Source organism: Phascolarctos cinereus, unplaced genomic scaffold (genome assembly GCF_003287225.1).
Source record: "Phascolarctos cinereus isolate Bilbo 61053 unplaced genomic scaffold, phaCin_HiC Scaffold_5;HRSCAF=322, whole genome shotgun sequence".
Taxonomy (NCBI): Eukaryota; Metazoa; Chordata; class Mammalia; order Diprotodontia; family Phascolarctidae; genus Phascolarctos; species Phascolarctos cinereus.
The window spans coordinates 129,920,705-129,935,196 of record NW_027555958.1 but is presented as its reverse complement, the minus strand read 5'-3'; the positions used below and the strand labels follow the sequence as shown (position 1 = coordinate 129,935,196).

The window sequence follows — 14,492 nt, the reverse complement described above, 5'->3', positions numbered from 1 at the left end:
TTTTCAATATTAAATTTGTACGATGAAGGCCTTTCTTTACATTTCCTACGAAAATAAGGCAAATATTCTTGGTCAGCAGGTTTTAATTATCCTTGGAAATCTGGCTTTGATTTTAGTAGTAGGGGAGAACCAAATGAATATCAGAATTCCTTTAAAAATGCCCTCTTGACTTCCTTCAAAATAAGAATAAGTTAACTATATTTTATTTTTATGCAGTTGAAAAAAAAACTAGTGCCCTCCCACCACACTGTAGAAATCAATCTAATGTGTGATTACTGTCCATGACAATACATTTTGTGGTTGGATTTTCAACTCAGATTCCAAAGTGGGGGGTGGGGAGCTACTGTTGACTGATAATACCTGTTTGATATTTTCCAACATTTCAATGATGAGATTTTCTCCCTTGGGAAAAGTTTTGAAAAACAGCTCATTTCAGCTGAAGTGCATGATTAACCCGATGACTTCATTTCTCTCCAGTTCTTCAGCTCTTTGGGAAGCAGCAAATGGGCCGCATTTAGTTTTGAGTGGGCACGTGAGGAGTTGTAAAAGGGAGGTATGAAGAAAGTTGGGGGAGAAGTAAAGAGTTTGGACTTTCTTAGAACTGGAAGGAACATTAGAAATCATTTAGTCCAGCTTCCACATTTTACAGGTGAAAAAACTTTGGGCAAGAAATTTTGCTTAAGTTCACAAAGCTAGTGAGAGACTGATCTTGTACAAGAACTCCTATCTCCTGATTTTTAGTTTCAGTATTTCTCCCTATTCCATGTCTTTCAATATGGCTTCCCGATGAAGAGGTTCCCATTCTGTTAATCCTGGGCATTCAACATCCTAATAAAGTTCAGATGCTGAACAGCTCAGAGAGAGATCTCCAGTAAAGGTTGTCATTGCCACTCCTTTGCCAATCTCTAGGAAATAGAAAGGCACCTCTTCTCCCTGAATGTGTCTGTTTTTATCCAGAGGATCCTACAAAGAGTTCTACCTGGCAAGAAACCCCATATCTGGAGCTATTCTAGATTTCTCTTTTGGGCCTGATTATCTTGCTGCATACTCCACCCAACCTCTAGGCCTCTGCAGATCCCTGCCCACTCCCCCAACTTCCTTTAAATGCCCCACCCATTAGGCTCTCCAAAGGTTCCTAGCTGCCCAACCCCAATTCTGCACAAACCTTGAGATCTTGCTCCATGCTTCTTAGTAGCTCCCCATCAATTTCCCCCGTCTGCGCATAGCGGAGCCTCTTGCGTTCTGCTTTGCGGAGGCGGTACTGCAGAATTCGGCAGTTTTTGTTGGCTCTTTCCAACTCGTGGCGCATTTCCTGCAGCTGACAGGCATCCTCCTCAAAGAAGCTGTCCCTCATCTCATCCATTTCGGTCCTCAGTTCGTCAATTTCGTTCTGAGGAGAGGAAGGGAAAGGGGTGGGAGCAGGAAATGGGGAAAGCAGTAGGAGACTGAGTCTACATACATTCACTTCCCCCTAAAAACCCCACCCTATAACAACTCACCCCCAGTATACAGTAGTGAGAAAGGACTGTCAGGGAAAAGGGGGAAAGTAGTAAATTAGGCCCTACCTAGTCTTCTTTCGTCCTCTGGCTTTGTTTTCCAGAAAATATGGAACAACCATGAAAGAATTAAAGGCCCAAAAGTGGATTCTCGATACAATCTAACATTATCCAACCCATGCTTTATCATTTCCTTCCAAAACAAACACTTAGGAACTAGGAAAATGCCTAGTTGGATTATAGGCAATAAAGGGAGGAATTGGCCTTTATATTTGGAATTTGCTTTGCCCTTTCCTCCTTGGATTTCCTTCCTTTCCTGTCCAAGCCGCATTAACAGGTTAGAAACATCTCTCCCTTAGCCCGACACACCCTATTTCTTTCAGGCCCACACCCTTCCTCTCCCACTTCTCCACTCCCTCACCTTGAGGGTTTCATTCTCTTCTCGCAGCTTCTCCATTTCCTCTTGCATTTCTTCTTGTTCCTGTAGCTGTTGCTGTTGCTGCGGTGTCGAGGGCGGAGCAGTCGCCTGCATCCCCCCGCTGCTTGGGCTGCCCCCTGCCCCCTGCTGTAGGCCCTCTGCTGCAGCCGCCATTGGGGAGGGGGAAGGGGAGGAAAGAGGCCCCGAGGCGGCTGTGGCGACTGGGGAGCTGCTATTGCTATTGCTGCTGCTCTTGGTTTGCATTTGAGCTGCTGCCGCAGCTGCCGCCGCCCGCTCCTTCTTGAGATGAAACTGGATGAGCTCAGACTGCAGACATCCCTCTTTCCAGTAGCCGCCACCGCCCCCCGCAACAACGCTCCCGGGGTTTCTACTGGTGGGAACCGGGGTTTTGCCAGTAGAAGAGGAGGAGGAGGAGGATGGTGAAGAGGAGGCCACCTCTCCTCCGCCGCTGCCACCCTTCTGTGGCGTGCGCCCGGCTTTACCTCGCCAGCCTCTGGGCGGCGGCGGCTGCAGAGCGCCCCCCTCCCTTTCCCCAGAGCCTCCTCCTGCTCCTACTCCTGCTCCTGCTCCTCCCCCTCCCCCTCCCCCTCCCCCTCCTCCTAGCTGAGCCTTCTCCGCTGATTTGGGGGTCGCGGCTTCTCCATCCCGAGACGGCTCCTCAGTGGGACAGGGTCTCCTGTTCCCCACCGTGGTTGGGGTACCGGCTGGGGATGCTTCAGCACCACCTCCTGTTTGGACAGCTCCCAGCGGGGCGCCTTTGAGCGTAGCAGGCGGCGGCGGCTTTTCCCCTGCCCCTCCCCCTCCTTCCCCTCCTCCTCCTCCTCCTCCTCCTGCTCCTCCTCCTCCTCCTCCGCTGCCGCTGCCGCTGCCTCCACCACCACCACCACCACCACCACTGCCGCCGCCTCCGCTGCCGCCGCCTCCCCGGATGCCAGAGGGAGTCACTAGGCGACTGCTATTGGATTTCAATCCCTGCTGCTGCTGTTGCTGAAGCTGCTGCTGTCGTGCAGAGTTGAGTTTGGTGCTCGTTCCTACAGGGGTCCTGGCGGCAGTGGCTGTCTGTCGGACTGTACTGTCCCGGGGTCTAGCCGGTGACTGAGCCCTTTGCTGCTTCCTGCTGCTGCCCTCAGGATGAAGGCGAGGCTCCGCGGTGGCGGCGGCAGTAGCCGCTGCTGCTGCAGCAGCAGAGGCAGCCGGGGCAGTGCCCCCGACAGGTAGCTGATTCATGGCCTGCCGCGGATGGTTTATCTAGACTCACATTCCCAAAAGGGATTGAACGACTTTCATCACTTGGTGATCCTCCTTCTTAATCATCGCCATAGCCGACTGCCTTATCTTTAAAGCTGAGAGAAAAATAGAAGACAAACATGCTTGTCTTGATTGTTACAGGTCAAAGGGGTACTCTCCCTTTGGAGAGATCGCTGAGTGAAAAATGATAGTGCTTGGGAGGTACTTAACACAAATGTGCTTTTCTCCTAATGGAGGAAAATGACAAGTTTCTACATCCGAGAATAGTCTTGGGAGATGCCAACTCAGCTTTCATTTTAGGGATGTGCTGTCATTATTACCCTTCATACTAATATTAAGACAGAAACTTTGTAGGTGGGTTCTATTTTGGATGCTATGGTTGTATTCGATATAATTAGACATATAAAGTGGAAAATTATGTGTGATTATGTAGTGAGGGACTTGGTTCGAAGGAGCTAGGGCAGGAGAAAGAGGAGAAAAGAGAGAAAGAATAGGAGGAAGGGAGATGAAACGGGGAGCATAAGGAGGTCCATGAGGAAAGGAAAAGGGAGAGGAGAAAGAAAAGTATTACAACCAAAACCATGATAAATAGGCAAAACAATTCTAAACTTCTATGTTTTGGTAGATACAAGAATATTTATCCATACCACATGTGACTTTAAAGCATAGTGGAGACAACACTTGGAGTTATTCGAAAGGGAAGAAAACAGCTTGGTGAAGCAGAAAAAAGCAACTGATTGGGTATCCAGACTTTGGTTCTAGTCCAGGTTCTGCCAATCACAGACTTCAGAACCTTGAACAAGATCCTTATCTTCTGTACTTCTTGGTTTTCTCATTAGTAAAATGAGGGAGTTGAGCTAAATGATCTGCAAAATCTCAGGATTTGTAACTGGAAGGATCCTCAGAAATTGTATACTTTAACTCTCCTGAGGAAACTAAGGCCCAAAGAGTTTGACTAATTCTCCCACAATCACACAGATAGTAAGTGGAAAGATTCTGAATTTGAATTTAGTTTTGCTGACTCCAAACTCAGAACTCTTTCCACTATACTGCCTACTGTCTAGCTTTAAAAAAAAATCTACAAGATTAAATAATATGGCTTGTCAAAATACTAGGGAATTGTTAATCCCGATTATTTTTAATTTGACTGCTATCTGTAGTGTAGCCAATGTATTTTAAAAATTCAATCAAAATAAGGCTGACTCATTTAACTTGCAATCCTGATGTTTCCACTTTGTCTCTAAGAGCTGCCACCTTAATTCAGAACACTGTTTTTTGAGAAACAGAGTTTTGATATACAGCCTGTCACTGGCCTTTACAGGGTAAGTGTTTTTCTACTTTGTAGAGCCTATCAACTTAACTTCCACTAGAATAGGATCAATTTTATACAACAATAATATGTAATTGCAATAGCTTACATTTATATAGCATTTTGAGAGGCAGCATGGAGTAATATACAGTGGCTAGAGTTCTGGATTTGGAGTCAGAAAGACCTGGATTTAATTCCACCTCTGCCCTTTACTAGATATGACCATGAGCAAATCAGTTAACCTCTCTGAGCCTCAGACTAATAAATGATAGGTGGGCTACAGTCCTTGATCTACCTGTGAAATCTAAGATTTATAAAACACATTCCTCACAACAACCTTTGAATTAGGTAATAATTTTTATATGTGAAGAAACTGAGGCACAGTGTTGTTACTTCATTTAAAATCCTGAACTAGCTGTATCCTAGAAGAGAATGACTCAGAGCAACACACAGGAACAGTCCTGATTCAGTTTGGCAAGGTCAGAGTCCATTTTATACCCTCTGTGAAAATTAGATTATGGAATATTCTCCATTGGAAAAGGCGAATTGGCAATATTGGGGTTACCAGCAATCTTGAGATTCCTCCACCCCAAACCCCGAAGAGAAGCACCTAAAAATGATTGCAGGAAAAGTGCATGACTTGGCAGAAAGTTCCCAAATATTAACTGCTCCTAATAGAACTGTAGTTTCTGGCTACTCTGGTGGCTGCATATAGTTCATATATTATTCCCTCTAGTATTCCACATATCATTTCATATATTATTTCTCTTCCTCCAATATTTTAAATATCATTTTTCCTCTGCCAATATTCAGTATTTACTGAATCAAATCCATATTGCACCAGGAGTTAGGGAATGTCGACCCCCGAGAAATTGGAGAACAAAGAAAACCTTGAAGAAAGGTAAGTCCCAACTTGCTTTCTTCATCTTCTCCCCCAATTCTATTTGTTCACAGGAAATCTGCAAGCCCTCCTGAAATTTCACTGCATCAAAGTCATTGGAAAGGGCCCAAGAGACCTGAATCGAGTTACAATGCCAGTGGGCACTAAGGAGTCGACCCCTGTTTGCTTGTAACTGGCAGAGACCACCTGCGATCCAGGGCATGCTTGGCAGCTCACCATTAGACTGCAGTCTGCCCTGCTGCTTTCTGTCCAGAAACAATGTCCTAGCCCGCTGTAAGTCAGCACCACACTCGGGCGACCAGTTGCCATCACGTGGTTGTCAGAAAGTGACAGAATGTAGCCTCTCTTTCAAGCTTTTCTTATAGAAATCTCCGTCCAAGAAACCAAAAGAACAGAAGGAAAAACAAAATGACTAACAGCTACAATAACAATAACAAAAGCTACCAATCCTTCCCAAACGCACAGGTTCCAACTGCCCGTAGGCTGCCTCGTCAGGAATCCAGAATTTCGTATTAGAAGTGCTTACTTCACACACAATTATTCCGACCGGTTTGGAAAGATACAAGTCTCTAGCGTTTAAAAAAAAATCCAGGAACACTAAGGGAAGGTTTGTAGTGGACCGCTTCTTAAAAAGTGGAAGAAAGTTCAGTTTCTCGGTATAGATCCCTTCCCGTGGCCCCTTCCCCACCCGAGCCTTGAGAACAATGGCGTTAATGTTAGGCGGCGTGGGTGGTGGCAGCAAACGAGTGATCTAGCAAGCGTTCATTACTCACCCAGGATGCCAGCTGCCCGGCTGCTGTTCCCTAGACGCATCCACTCGAGGTACCAAGCGGGGCCAGGCTATTCTCAGGAAGTGCAATAGAATTCAGGAGCTGACCGCACCGGGCCTGACTGAAGAAAGAACCACTGACTGAAGAGGGAAGGAAGAAGAAAGGAGAAAGCAAAGCAAAGGAGAAAAAAAAAATGCTCCGGGGAGGCACAACGTCTAAAGAAGCCACGCCCAAGGCTGGACCAGCGAGATCCACTCCCAGCGCCCCGTCCTCGTTTACTCGCACGTGGCCACATATAACAAAGCCAATAGAAAAAAGAGGGCTTTGCTCATCGCTCTCAATGTGGAGGCAAATTTTTTTTCTTTAGTTTAGCCCGCCCCAGGGATGTTTGATCTTCTCGATCAATTATTTATTTGCACTTTTCCTAGGAAGGCGGACTCGAACCGCTAGTAGGTTTGTGACGTCTCCCGATGCGGCAGCGCTGTGCTTGCTAGCAGCAGGGGGGAGTTCTCTTTGTTTGCTCACTTTAATTTTCAGACGAGCTTTCCCTCTGTGTTCTCCACTACCCAGACAATTTCCCAAAGAAGATAATGGTTGACCTTATCCTACTGTCCCACAGACCAAAGATCTCTACAAAGTCACTGATAAGTAAGGAATGAAAAAAAACCTATATATACATAAAAGAAATCGTCTCCCGTTGGGTGTGCCCTTTTCGCATTTCTTTGTCTCTTCATTTCTTAGGTATCCGCCTCCCCCCCCCCTTTTGATACAAGGGGCAGAAGCTTAGAAAGGAATCTTCTTTGAGATCCTTTATCCTAATTTTAGTATGTGGGAAGAAGAGTCAGGAAACACTTTACACATAAGACTAAGAAAAAAGGGAGTGGGTGGAGATAGCACCGAGCCTTTTCTTTGGCTATTTACGTTGATTCATGTAGTTACAAAACAGTTTAAACGGTGAATTGTTTTTTTTTCTTACTTTTTTTTTTAATGAGAAAATATTATTAAACCTTTTGGTCAAGGAGAAACCTCCTCGTGAACCTGAAGGACTCAAAATTGAAAAGATCATCTCCCTGAAATTTTAATTCTCCTACAGACCATGTAATACCTTAGTAGGTAAAATCCTGTGATTAGAATATTGCCTGGAATAGTGACTAGAGTCTTGGACTGTGAATCAAAGCAGATACAACACAGGGCTTAGAGTCAGGGGAGATCTGAGCTTGAATTCTGACATACTACTTATGTGACCCAAGGAAAGTCACTTAACCTCAGTCTTCCTCACTTTCCTCATCTGTAAAATGGGGATAATAGTACTTACCTCAGAGGGTTTTTGTGAGGACCAAATGATAAAACTTCTGTAAAGTGTTTTGAAAGCCTTAAAGATTATAGAAACGTTATTACCCTTTGCTGCTGCTGCTACTGAAGAATTCCACCTCAGGGACTATTTCTCCAATTTGGGTGAGACTTTTAACCTCTTGGAGCCTCAGTTTCCTCCTCTAAATGCCTTACAAGATTCTTGACAGAAGAGAGCTTTGCAAATAATAAAGTGATTTACAGCATAAAGGTGGAAAATTCATAATACTTGCAATTATTTTCTTGAGACCTAGTTTACTTCCTACTGATTTATCTGGAGTACCCTCCCCTTAGCTTCATATGGTTTACTAGACTGTAGGGTCTTTGAAGATAGAAAATATTTTATTTCTTATACTGTGTATCTAGCACAGTGTCTATCTATTAAGTGATTAATTAACGTCTTTCAGATTTGTTTGCTGTTGAATATTAAAAACATCACTATGTTTTTGTAAGTACTGTGCACATAGATTGTAATCTAAACTCATTGGCACACTCCTCTTGCAAAGAGTTCAGCTAAATATCTGTAAAATGATAATAACAACAATAACAAAGGGTGATTAGGTGCCAGATTATTGCTCAGGTAGTTCAAGCAGTATTTGATACAGAAATTCCACTATAATCATGTCTGACCCATGACCCCATCTGGGGTTTTCTTGGCAAAGATACTGGAGTGGTTTGCTGTTTCCTTCTCCAGATCATTTTACAGATGAGGAAACTGAGGCAAATACGGTTAAGTGACTTGTCCAGGGTACCACAGCTAGTAAGTGTCTGAGGCTGGGCTTTGAGTCCAAGCCTTCCCGATTCCAGACCAGGGGCTTTATCCACTGTGCCACTTAAAAGCCATTTTGATAACCATATTTCACTATAATGGATTTCTTTTGCAATCTCAAATATTTTGTATATTTAGAAACATTGTTCTGAACCGGGATCCATAGGTTTCACTGGACTAACACCCCAGTCAGGTTTGTCTTGTCACTCTCTCTATGTGCATGCCATACTCATTCCCTGTTCTGTGACTTAGCTCAGCTTGTTCCCCATCCTGAAACATTTTTTGCCACCTCCATCTAAAACCCACCAACCCCAGATCAATTTCTTATTCTTCTGTGATGAATGCTTCAACCCACCCCAATTCCTTCCTTTTCTGAACTTCTGCTGTAATGTCTGGTTCTCAAATTATTTTCAGGGTATTATTTTTGTGTCCTCCAAGTAGATTGTAAGCTAATAATACTTTTGTATCCCCACCCCCACCCCAGTGCCTAGAATTTGTGTTTCTTGCATGATACCTGCTCAGTCAGCATCACTTTCTTGTTTGATTGATTATACTAGGTCCCAACTAGAGAGAGTTATGAAAGAAAAATGTCCTCTGCTTTTACATCTGCCTACTGCTTTTGGAGTGCCAGTGAGCTTGGAATTGTGCCATTGGCCTCATCTGTACTGTTCTAAATTAACATTCTTATACTTTAGGTTGTGATAAATGAATCATAGACTCCTTGAGCTGGCAGTAGCATAATTCATCTTTTTATCACTAGGCAGAATTATATTTATACAATAGTAAATTGTTTGTTTAATCCTTAAAGTTCTCCTATAAGTTCTCTTGCTATTCAAGGATATTCTACAATATCCTTGACAGTAGGATAGCGGCAGGGGGGAAACCATATGTGTGGTTGAACAAAAGATTCAAGGCTTTGCTGGGGATGTTCAGAAATATCTCCATGGTTGTGACATGTAGCCTTTCTTGTCACAGGTTATCTTTGCTCTGCACATGACATCTCCATGTTTGTTACCTTCTCCATTTTCTGAACATTCCTCCAGTCTTGAGCCCTTCATGCTGGAAACTTCTATACTCCAGTGCAAACTTTCCAGTTGGTGGCCTCTTGCATGTGACTTCAGAGATGGGAAACTAATGAGGTACACTAGCTAGAGATCTCCTTTTCCTCTCTATAAAACCATGACCCTTGTCCTCAGGGTAGAGTTGCTGTGTTGTGTGGCATGAGATCCACATTGAATGATGAGGAGTGACAAGAGTTGGGTATGATCTGTGTGTCAGGTCAGGAGGGTACTTCTCACAAGATCGTTTATCCTCTTTCTTCTCCTGCTATGGCTCACTGAACATTTCTCTCAAGGCCAAAAGACCCTTCAGCTGGTTGAGTTATAGATGTATCTAGTCCTTTCCAGAGGTGTAGTTATGTCTTTGTCTCTCTGACAAACTGGGAGTAGGAGTCCTTAACCTTTTTTGTATCATGGACCCCTTTGGCATTCTGGTGAAATCTATGGACCTTTATCAGAATGATGTTTTTAATGTAGATACATAAGATTCCAAAAGAAACCAATTATATTGAAATATAATTATACAATATTATCAAATTAGTTATTAATCATCAGCCAGAAAAATATTTTTGAAAATTCTCAGACTCCAGGTTAAAAGAATTTCTGCTGTAGATTTATTCTTTGACCTGAGCCCTTCTACCTATGCCTCCCTTGCTCGTGATTTCTTTATCTCAAATTAAGACCTATGCATTCATTATACAGGTAAAGATGTTCCAAATAAAGAACTTTTGCTTATTGCATTGATGACTGATTTGCTTCTTTTGTGAAACTTCCAAGTCCCAAAATTCAGTTACAATGGCCTGGGATAGATAGTCAGCAAAGGCTGTCTCATGAGCTGCAGTGATGGAGAATGGTGCTTCCCAGAAACTGCTTTATCTGTACATCATTCTGTTGACATGCAGTGACTCAGATGGAATCAGTCTTTCAGTCTAGTAAAGTCTGTTCTTGTTCATCTAAATCTGTTTTTAGTAACTTTTCCCAATGTCTACCTACTCTTTAAAAGAAGGAAAGGATTTTAGAGATCTAGCTTTTTATGGCATTTCTAATTTAAGTATGCTAACTCATCTTGTTATCAGTGAAGAAAAAAATGGTTAAATGGCTACCATTTTCTTGAATCTTGCCCTAGCCTTAAGACTACCATTAAGTTTTTACTTAAGTCTTCTCCGGGCATAGTAGCCTAAGCCCTCAGTCTTTTTCTATCAGGTGCTTTATAATATGCGCTGCTAAGCATGTGTGCCAAGCACTATGCCAACTTCTGGAGATACAAGTAAAGGCCCTGCCCTTAGCAAGTATACATTCTAATGGGGGAATTCAACATGCAAAGTTAGGTATGCAAAAGGTATATACACTGTAGTTGGAAGGTAAAATGGGAGAGGAAGACATTAGCAGCTAGGGGATTGGGAAAATCCACTTGTAGAAGTTGGAGTTTGACCTGAACTTTGAAGGGAACTGAGGAAACCAAGAGGTAATGGAGGCAGTGGTGGCATAGTCAGACCTATAGATTAGAAAAATTACCTTGGAAGCTCGATGGAGAATAGATTGGAGTGTAGAGACTCTTGAGACAGGTAGACCAGTTAGAAGATTGTAGAAATAGCACAGGTGAGAAGTGATGAAAACCTAAGATAGGGTTATACGAGTGGAATGAAAAGGATACATATGAGAGATGCTGTGAAGGTAGAAATGACAAGATTTGGCAAGAGACTGGATATGTAGGGAAAATGGGAATGAAGTATTGAGCATGACACCAAGTTTGTGACATGGGTGACTAGGATGCTCTTGTCACTCATAGGGAAGATAGGAAGAGAATAGGTTTCTTTTCTTTTGGGGGGGAGATAGAAAGATGAGTCCTGTTTTAGACATATTGAATTTGAGATACCTAAGTAATTTGAGATGTCTAAGGAGAGAGGCTATAGCTGGATATATAGAACTGAAAATCATCTGTAGATGCTTAAACCATGGGAACTGATGAGTAGTAGAGAGAGATTCCATGGTCACAGTCAAGGAGAAGTAGTAGTCACAGCCAAGGCAATGGTAGCAGTAGACTTTCTTTGTTAGGGCTAGCAACTGAGTCTACTCACTCTGCTCCATAAATTCTTATCTAGATGTTGTGAGAAGTAGCTAGAGATTCCTGCCAGCAATAGGACACTGAAAGGAAAATCACCTGCTATCAGGAGTTCCAATTTGTACTAGATGTTGAATCCGTGCCTTACCCTGTGAGAGGTCCTGAATCCAGATTTCCTTATTCTTCGTCTAACAACCAGACTAACCAGGCATGTGCAAACTATGTTGTCCATTGCTTTCAGGAGAAGTAGGCATGAAGTTAAGCAAATTGGATTACGCATTTCTTAAATCTCCTAAGGCTGGAGCAGCTTATGTACTATCTAGGAAATATCCAGGTCTGGAGAAGACTATGGGCATGAAGCCATGTAATAGATTGTTTATTATGTATTTATTTATTGCTTTTATTGATTACAAGTCTAAAGAAAAGCATTATATGCATCTAAACATGCTTTGTTTTTTTCCTGTGGGGATGTAAGTCATTTAAACGACTAGGATTCAGTTAAATATTACATGGGGGAGGGGAAGGTATTTGAAAACGCATTCCAATTAGGTAAATCCACTCTAACCCATACCTTCTGGGTACTGGGTCAACACAGAGAACCAGAGAAAACTAGAGGTGGGAAGATGAAATGTTATCATTCTCAGAGAATTAACATAGAAAGTATAGCACTTCCCCAGCATTTCCAGCTTATGGTTACACATGCTTGTATAAGTTTTCCAGCAGAGCTCTGAAGCATATAAGTAGAAAGGAAAAGGACTGATGGTGAGAATAAACTAGGGTTGAGCTTTGCCAAAGTTCAGATGATGATAGGATAAGGGCACAGAAAATTCAAGGGTAGGGATGTTATATGGTTAAAGAGGTCAAGAAAATGAAAAGAGGGAAGGGAAGACAGTGCAGGGGTGATGGGCTGAGAGAAGAGGGAAGGGTAGAAGGGCTGGAAATTCTTGTTAGTATGAATAATAGGTTCAGGAGTTGTGAGGTAGAGAAAGAGATGGAAGAATTTTTGTTGTTCTGCCATTTTTCAGTTGTTCCTGACTCTTCATGACCCCTATTTGGGGTTTCTTGGCAAAGATACTGAAGTAGTTTACCATTTCCTTCTCAGCTCATTTTACAGATGAGGAACTAAGGCAAACAGTGTGGGTCACTTACAGCTAGTAAGTGTCCAAGGCTACATTTGAACTCATGGAGATGAGTTTTCTTGCTTCCAAGTCCAGCCTTCTATCCACTGTACCACATAGCTGCCCCAATGGAAGAATAGGAAATTGTGATTGGAGAGAGTAATTTCAGGATTTAAGGTCATGGAGGAAGCACAGCTATGCATAATGATATGATGATGCATAATAATAAGATATGACCATTCCTATGAGTAGCTGAAACAAAGTAGAAAGGGAGGAAATTAATACACTAGATCCAGTTTGGGGATATTAGTATATATACTGAAGTCTCTGATTATGAACATAGGGACAGGTGTAGAAGGAAAAACTGTGACCTAGGTACTGACCTTCTTGAGAATGAATTGTAGGTTGGCAAATGACAAGGAGAATCAGAAATGAGTAATATAGATGAATGAGTTAAAACTCAAAGTAGCAGGAATTTTTGAAAAATTTTGAAAAATAGCAGCAAAAGGACAGTCTCAAAGAGACAGTGAGGAGCAAGATGTCTACTTCTTCCCTCCCCCCCTTAGCCAGTACTGAGGAGTTTGGAAGAAGAAATAATAAGTATTAGAGAGAGTGGTCAGAGATTTAGTGTTTTTCAGAAGTCACATTACTGTGAATGTAAAATGGAAAGAGTATGAGAGGAAGAGATTTAGTATGAATGAAAATTTACCAACAATGGAGTAGGAGTTCCAGAAGGCATCATGGAAGTATAGGGCTGATATGGATGAGGATGAGCTGAGAGTGATCATAGAGACAAGTTTGATATTCTCTCCACCCTTCAACAAATGGCAACTCAATCACATGAATTAGAGGAGGAGGAGGTGGGAGGTTGCTAATATGATGAAGGATGATGATGCATACTAGCAAAATAGCAGGTGTGACCTGGCATACCCAGCACTTGGAAGACTTAGTGTTTGAAACTCTGGTTTTGACTTAAAGAGATCTGGAATCTGGGTGATGCTTGAGGAAGAGTGAGAGCTGAGGTGCTGTTGCTCTTATCAGACAACTTGATACAGGGCAGGGTGAGTGGTGGCTCTAGAAGTAGTAGTAGTAGGTTCAGAGACAAGAAGGCCTTAAAATCCAGTCTGTAGGCATTAAGTGGTAATAGAGAGTTGAGGGTTGGTGCTTTTTTTTGAGACTTTGATAACCCAGGCCATAGTATATTTTTCCTCTGTGTTAGTAGGTTTGGAGGAAAAGAAGATTCAGTTTTCTGTGTCCAGTGATGAAGAAGGAAGGAGCAAGTCCTAGGGTAGGAGCCTTAGTGTCAGTTGGAAGCTCCCATAATATTGGGCATTTGGCAGTAGTAGAAGGCTGTAGTGTTCTTGTAGTGATGAGGGACAGCCTACATAACTGTTTAGGAGAAAATATGTAGTTGTTTGATATTTGCTTATTTATAGTTGACTGAGAAGGACATATTAGGCTTAATTTTCTACAGTATTTGGTAATAGCTCCTTTGAGTGCAGAGGACAGAGGGTCTTCCTTTACCATTATGCCACATTCTTTATTTTGGATATAACTTCTGGCACTTTAAGACCTTATCCATATTCCATGAAAATTTGAAAGTAATGGCAAATAGTTTTCTAGAGCTGCAGCCAATTCCTGAATTGCTAAGATTCCTAAAATCCATACCATTAGGGCCATATTGATTGGAAATCTTAAATTTTTAAAATAATGCAACCCCCATTATGGCTTAAATTTCCACTTTCTCATCCCATTTTAAAATGAATTGAAAAATATTTGCTTAGCTCAACCTGAGTGGAAGGTACTGAATTTATTGAGAACAGAAGTAAAAATGTCTTTGGGGTGGTGTTATAGAGAGTGGTCACTAGGACCTACCTGCATTGGGTGATCCATTTGAATAGAGTGAACCTCAAAGGAGAGGTTGCTGAGTGATAGTAGTACAGAGAGAGTCTAGAAGTGGCAACAGGGAGTA

General features: G+C 42.5%; 1 protein-coding gene across 1 annotated transcript in view; it reads right to left on the bottom strand.

Annotated features, from left to right (window-relative positions):
• The window catches only part of MTCL3 (MTCL family member 3), a 75,443-nt gene extending 68,780 nt beyond the window's left edge, over nucleotides 1–6,663 (bottom strand). Inside the window, exons 1-4 of the mRNA XM_020987004.2 lie at nucleotides 6,167–6,663; nucleotides 2,856–3,278; nucleotides 1,918–2,735; nucleotides 1,166–1,390 (exon numbers count right to left, since the gene is read on the bottom strand). Of these exons, the coding sequence (XP_020842663.1) occupies nucleotides 1,166–1,390; nucleotides 1,918–2,735; nucleotides 2,856–3,162 (1,350 nt within the window). The 5' untranslated portion in view covers nucleotides 3,163–3,278; nucleotides 6,167–6,663. The remainder of the gene's footprint in view (nucleotides 1–1,165; nucleotides 1,391–1,917; nucleotides 2,736–2,855; nucleotides 3,279–6,166) is intronic.
• Nucleotides 6,664–14,492: the final 7,829 nt, after the last annotated feature.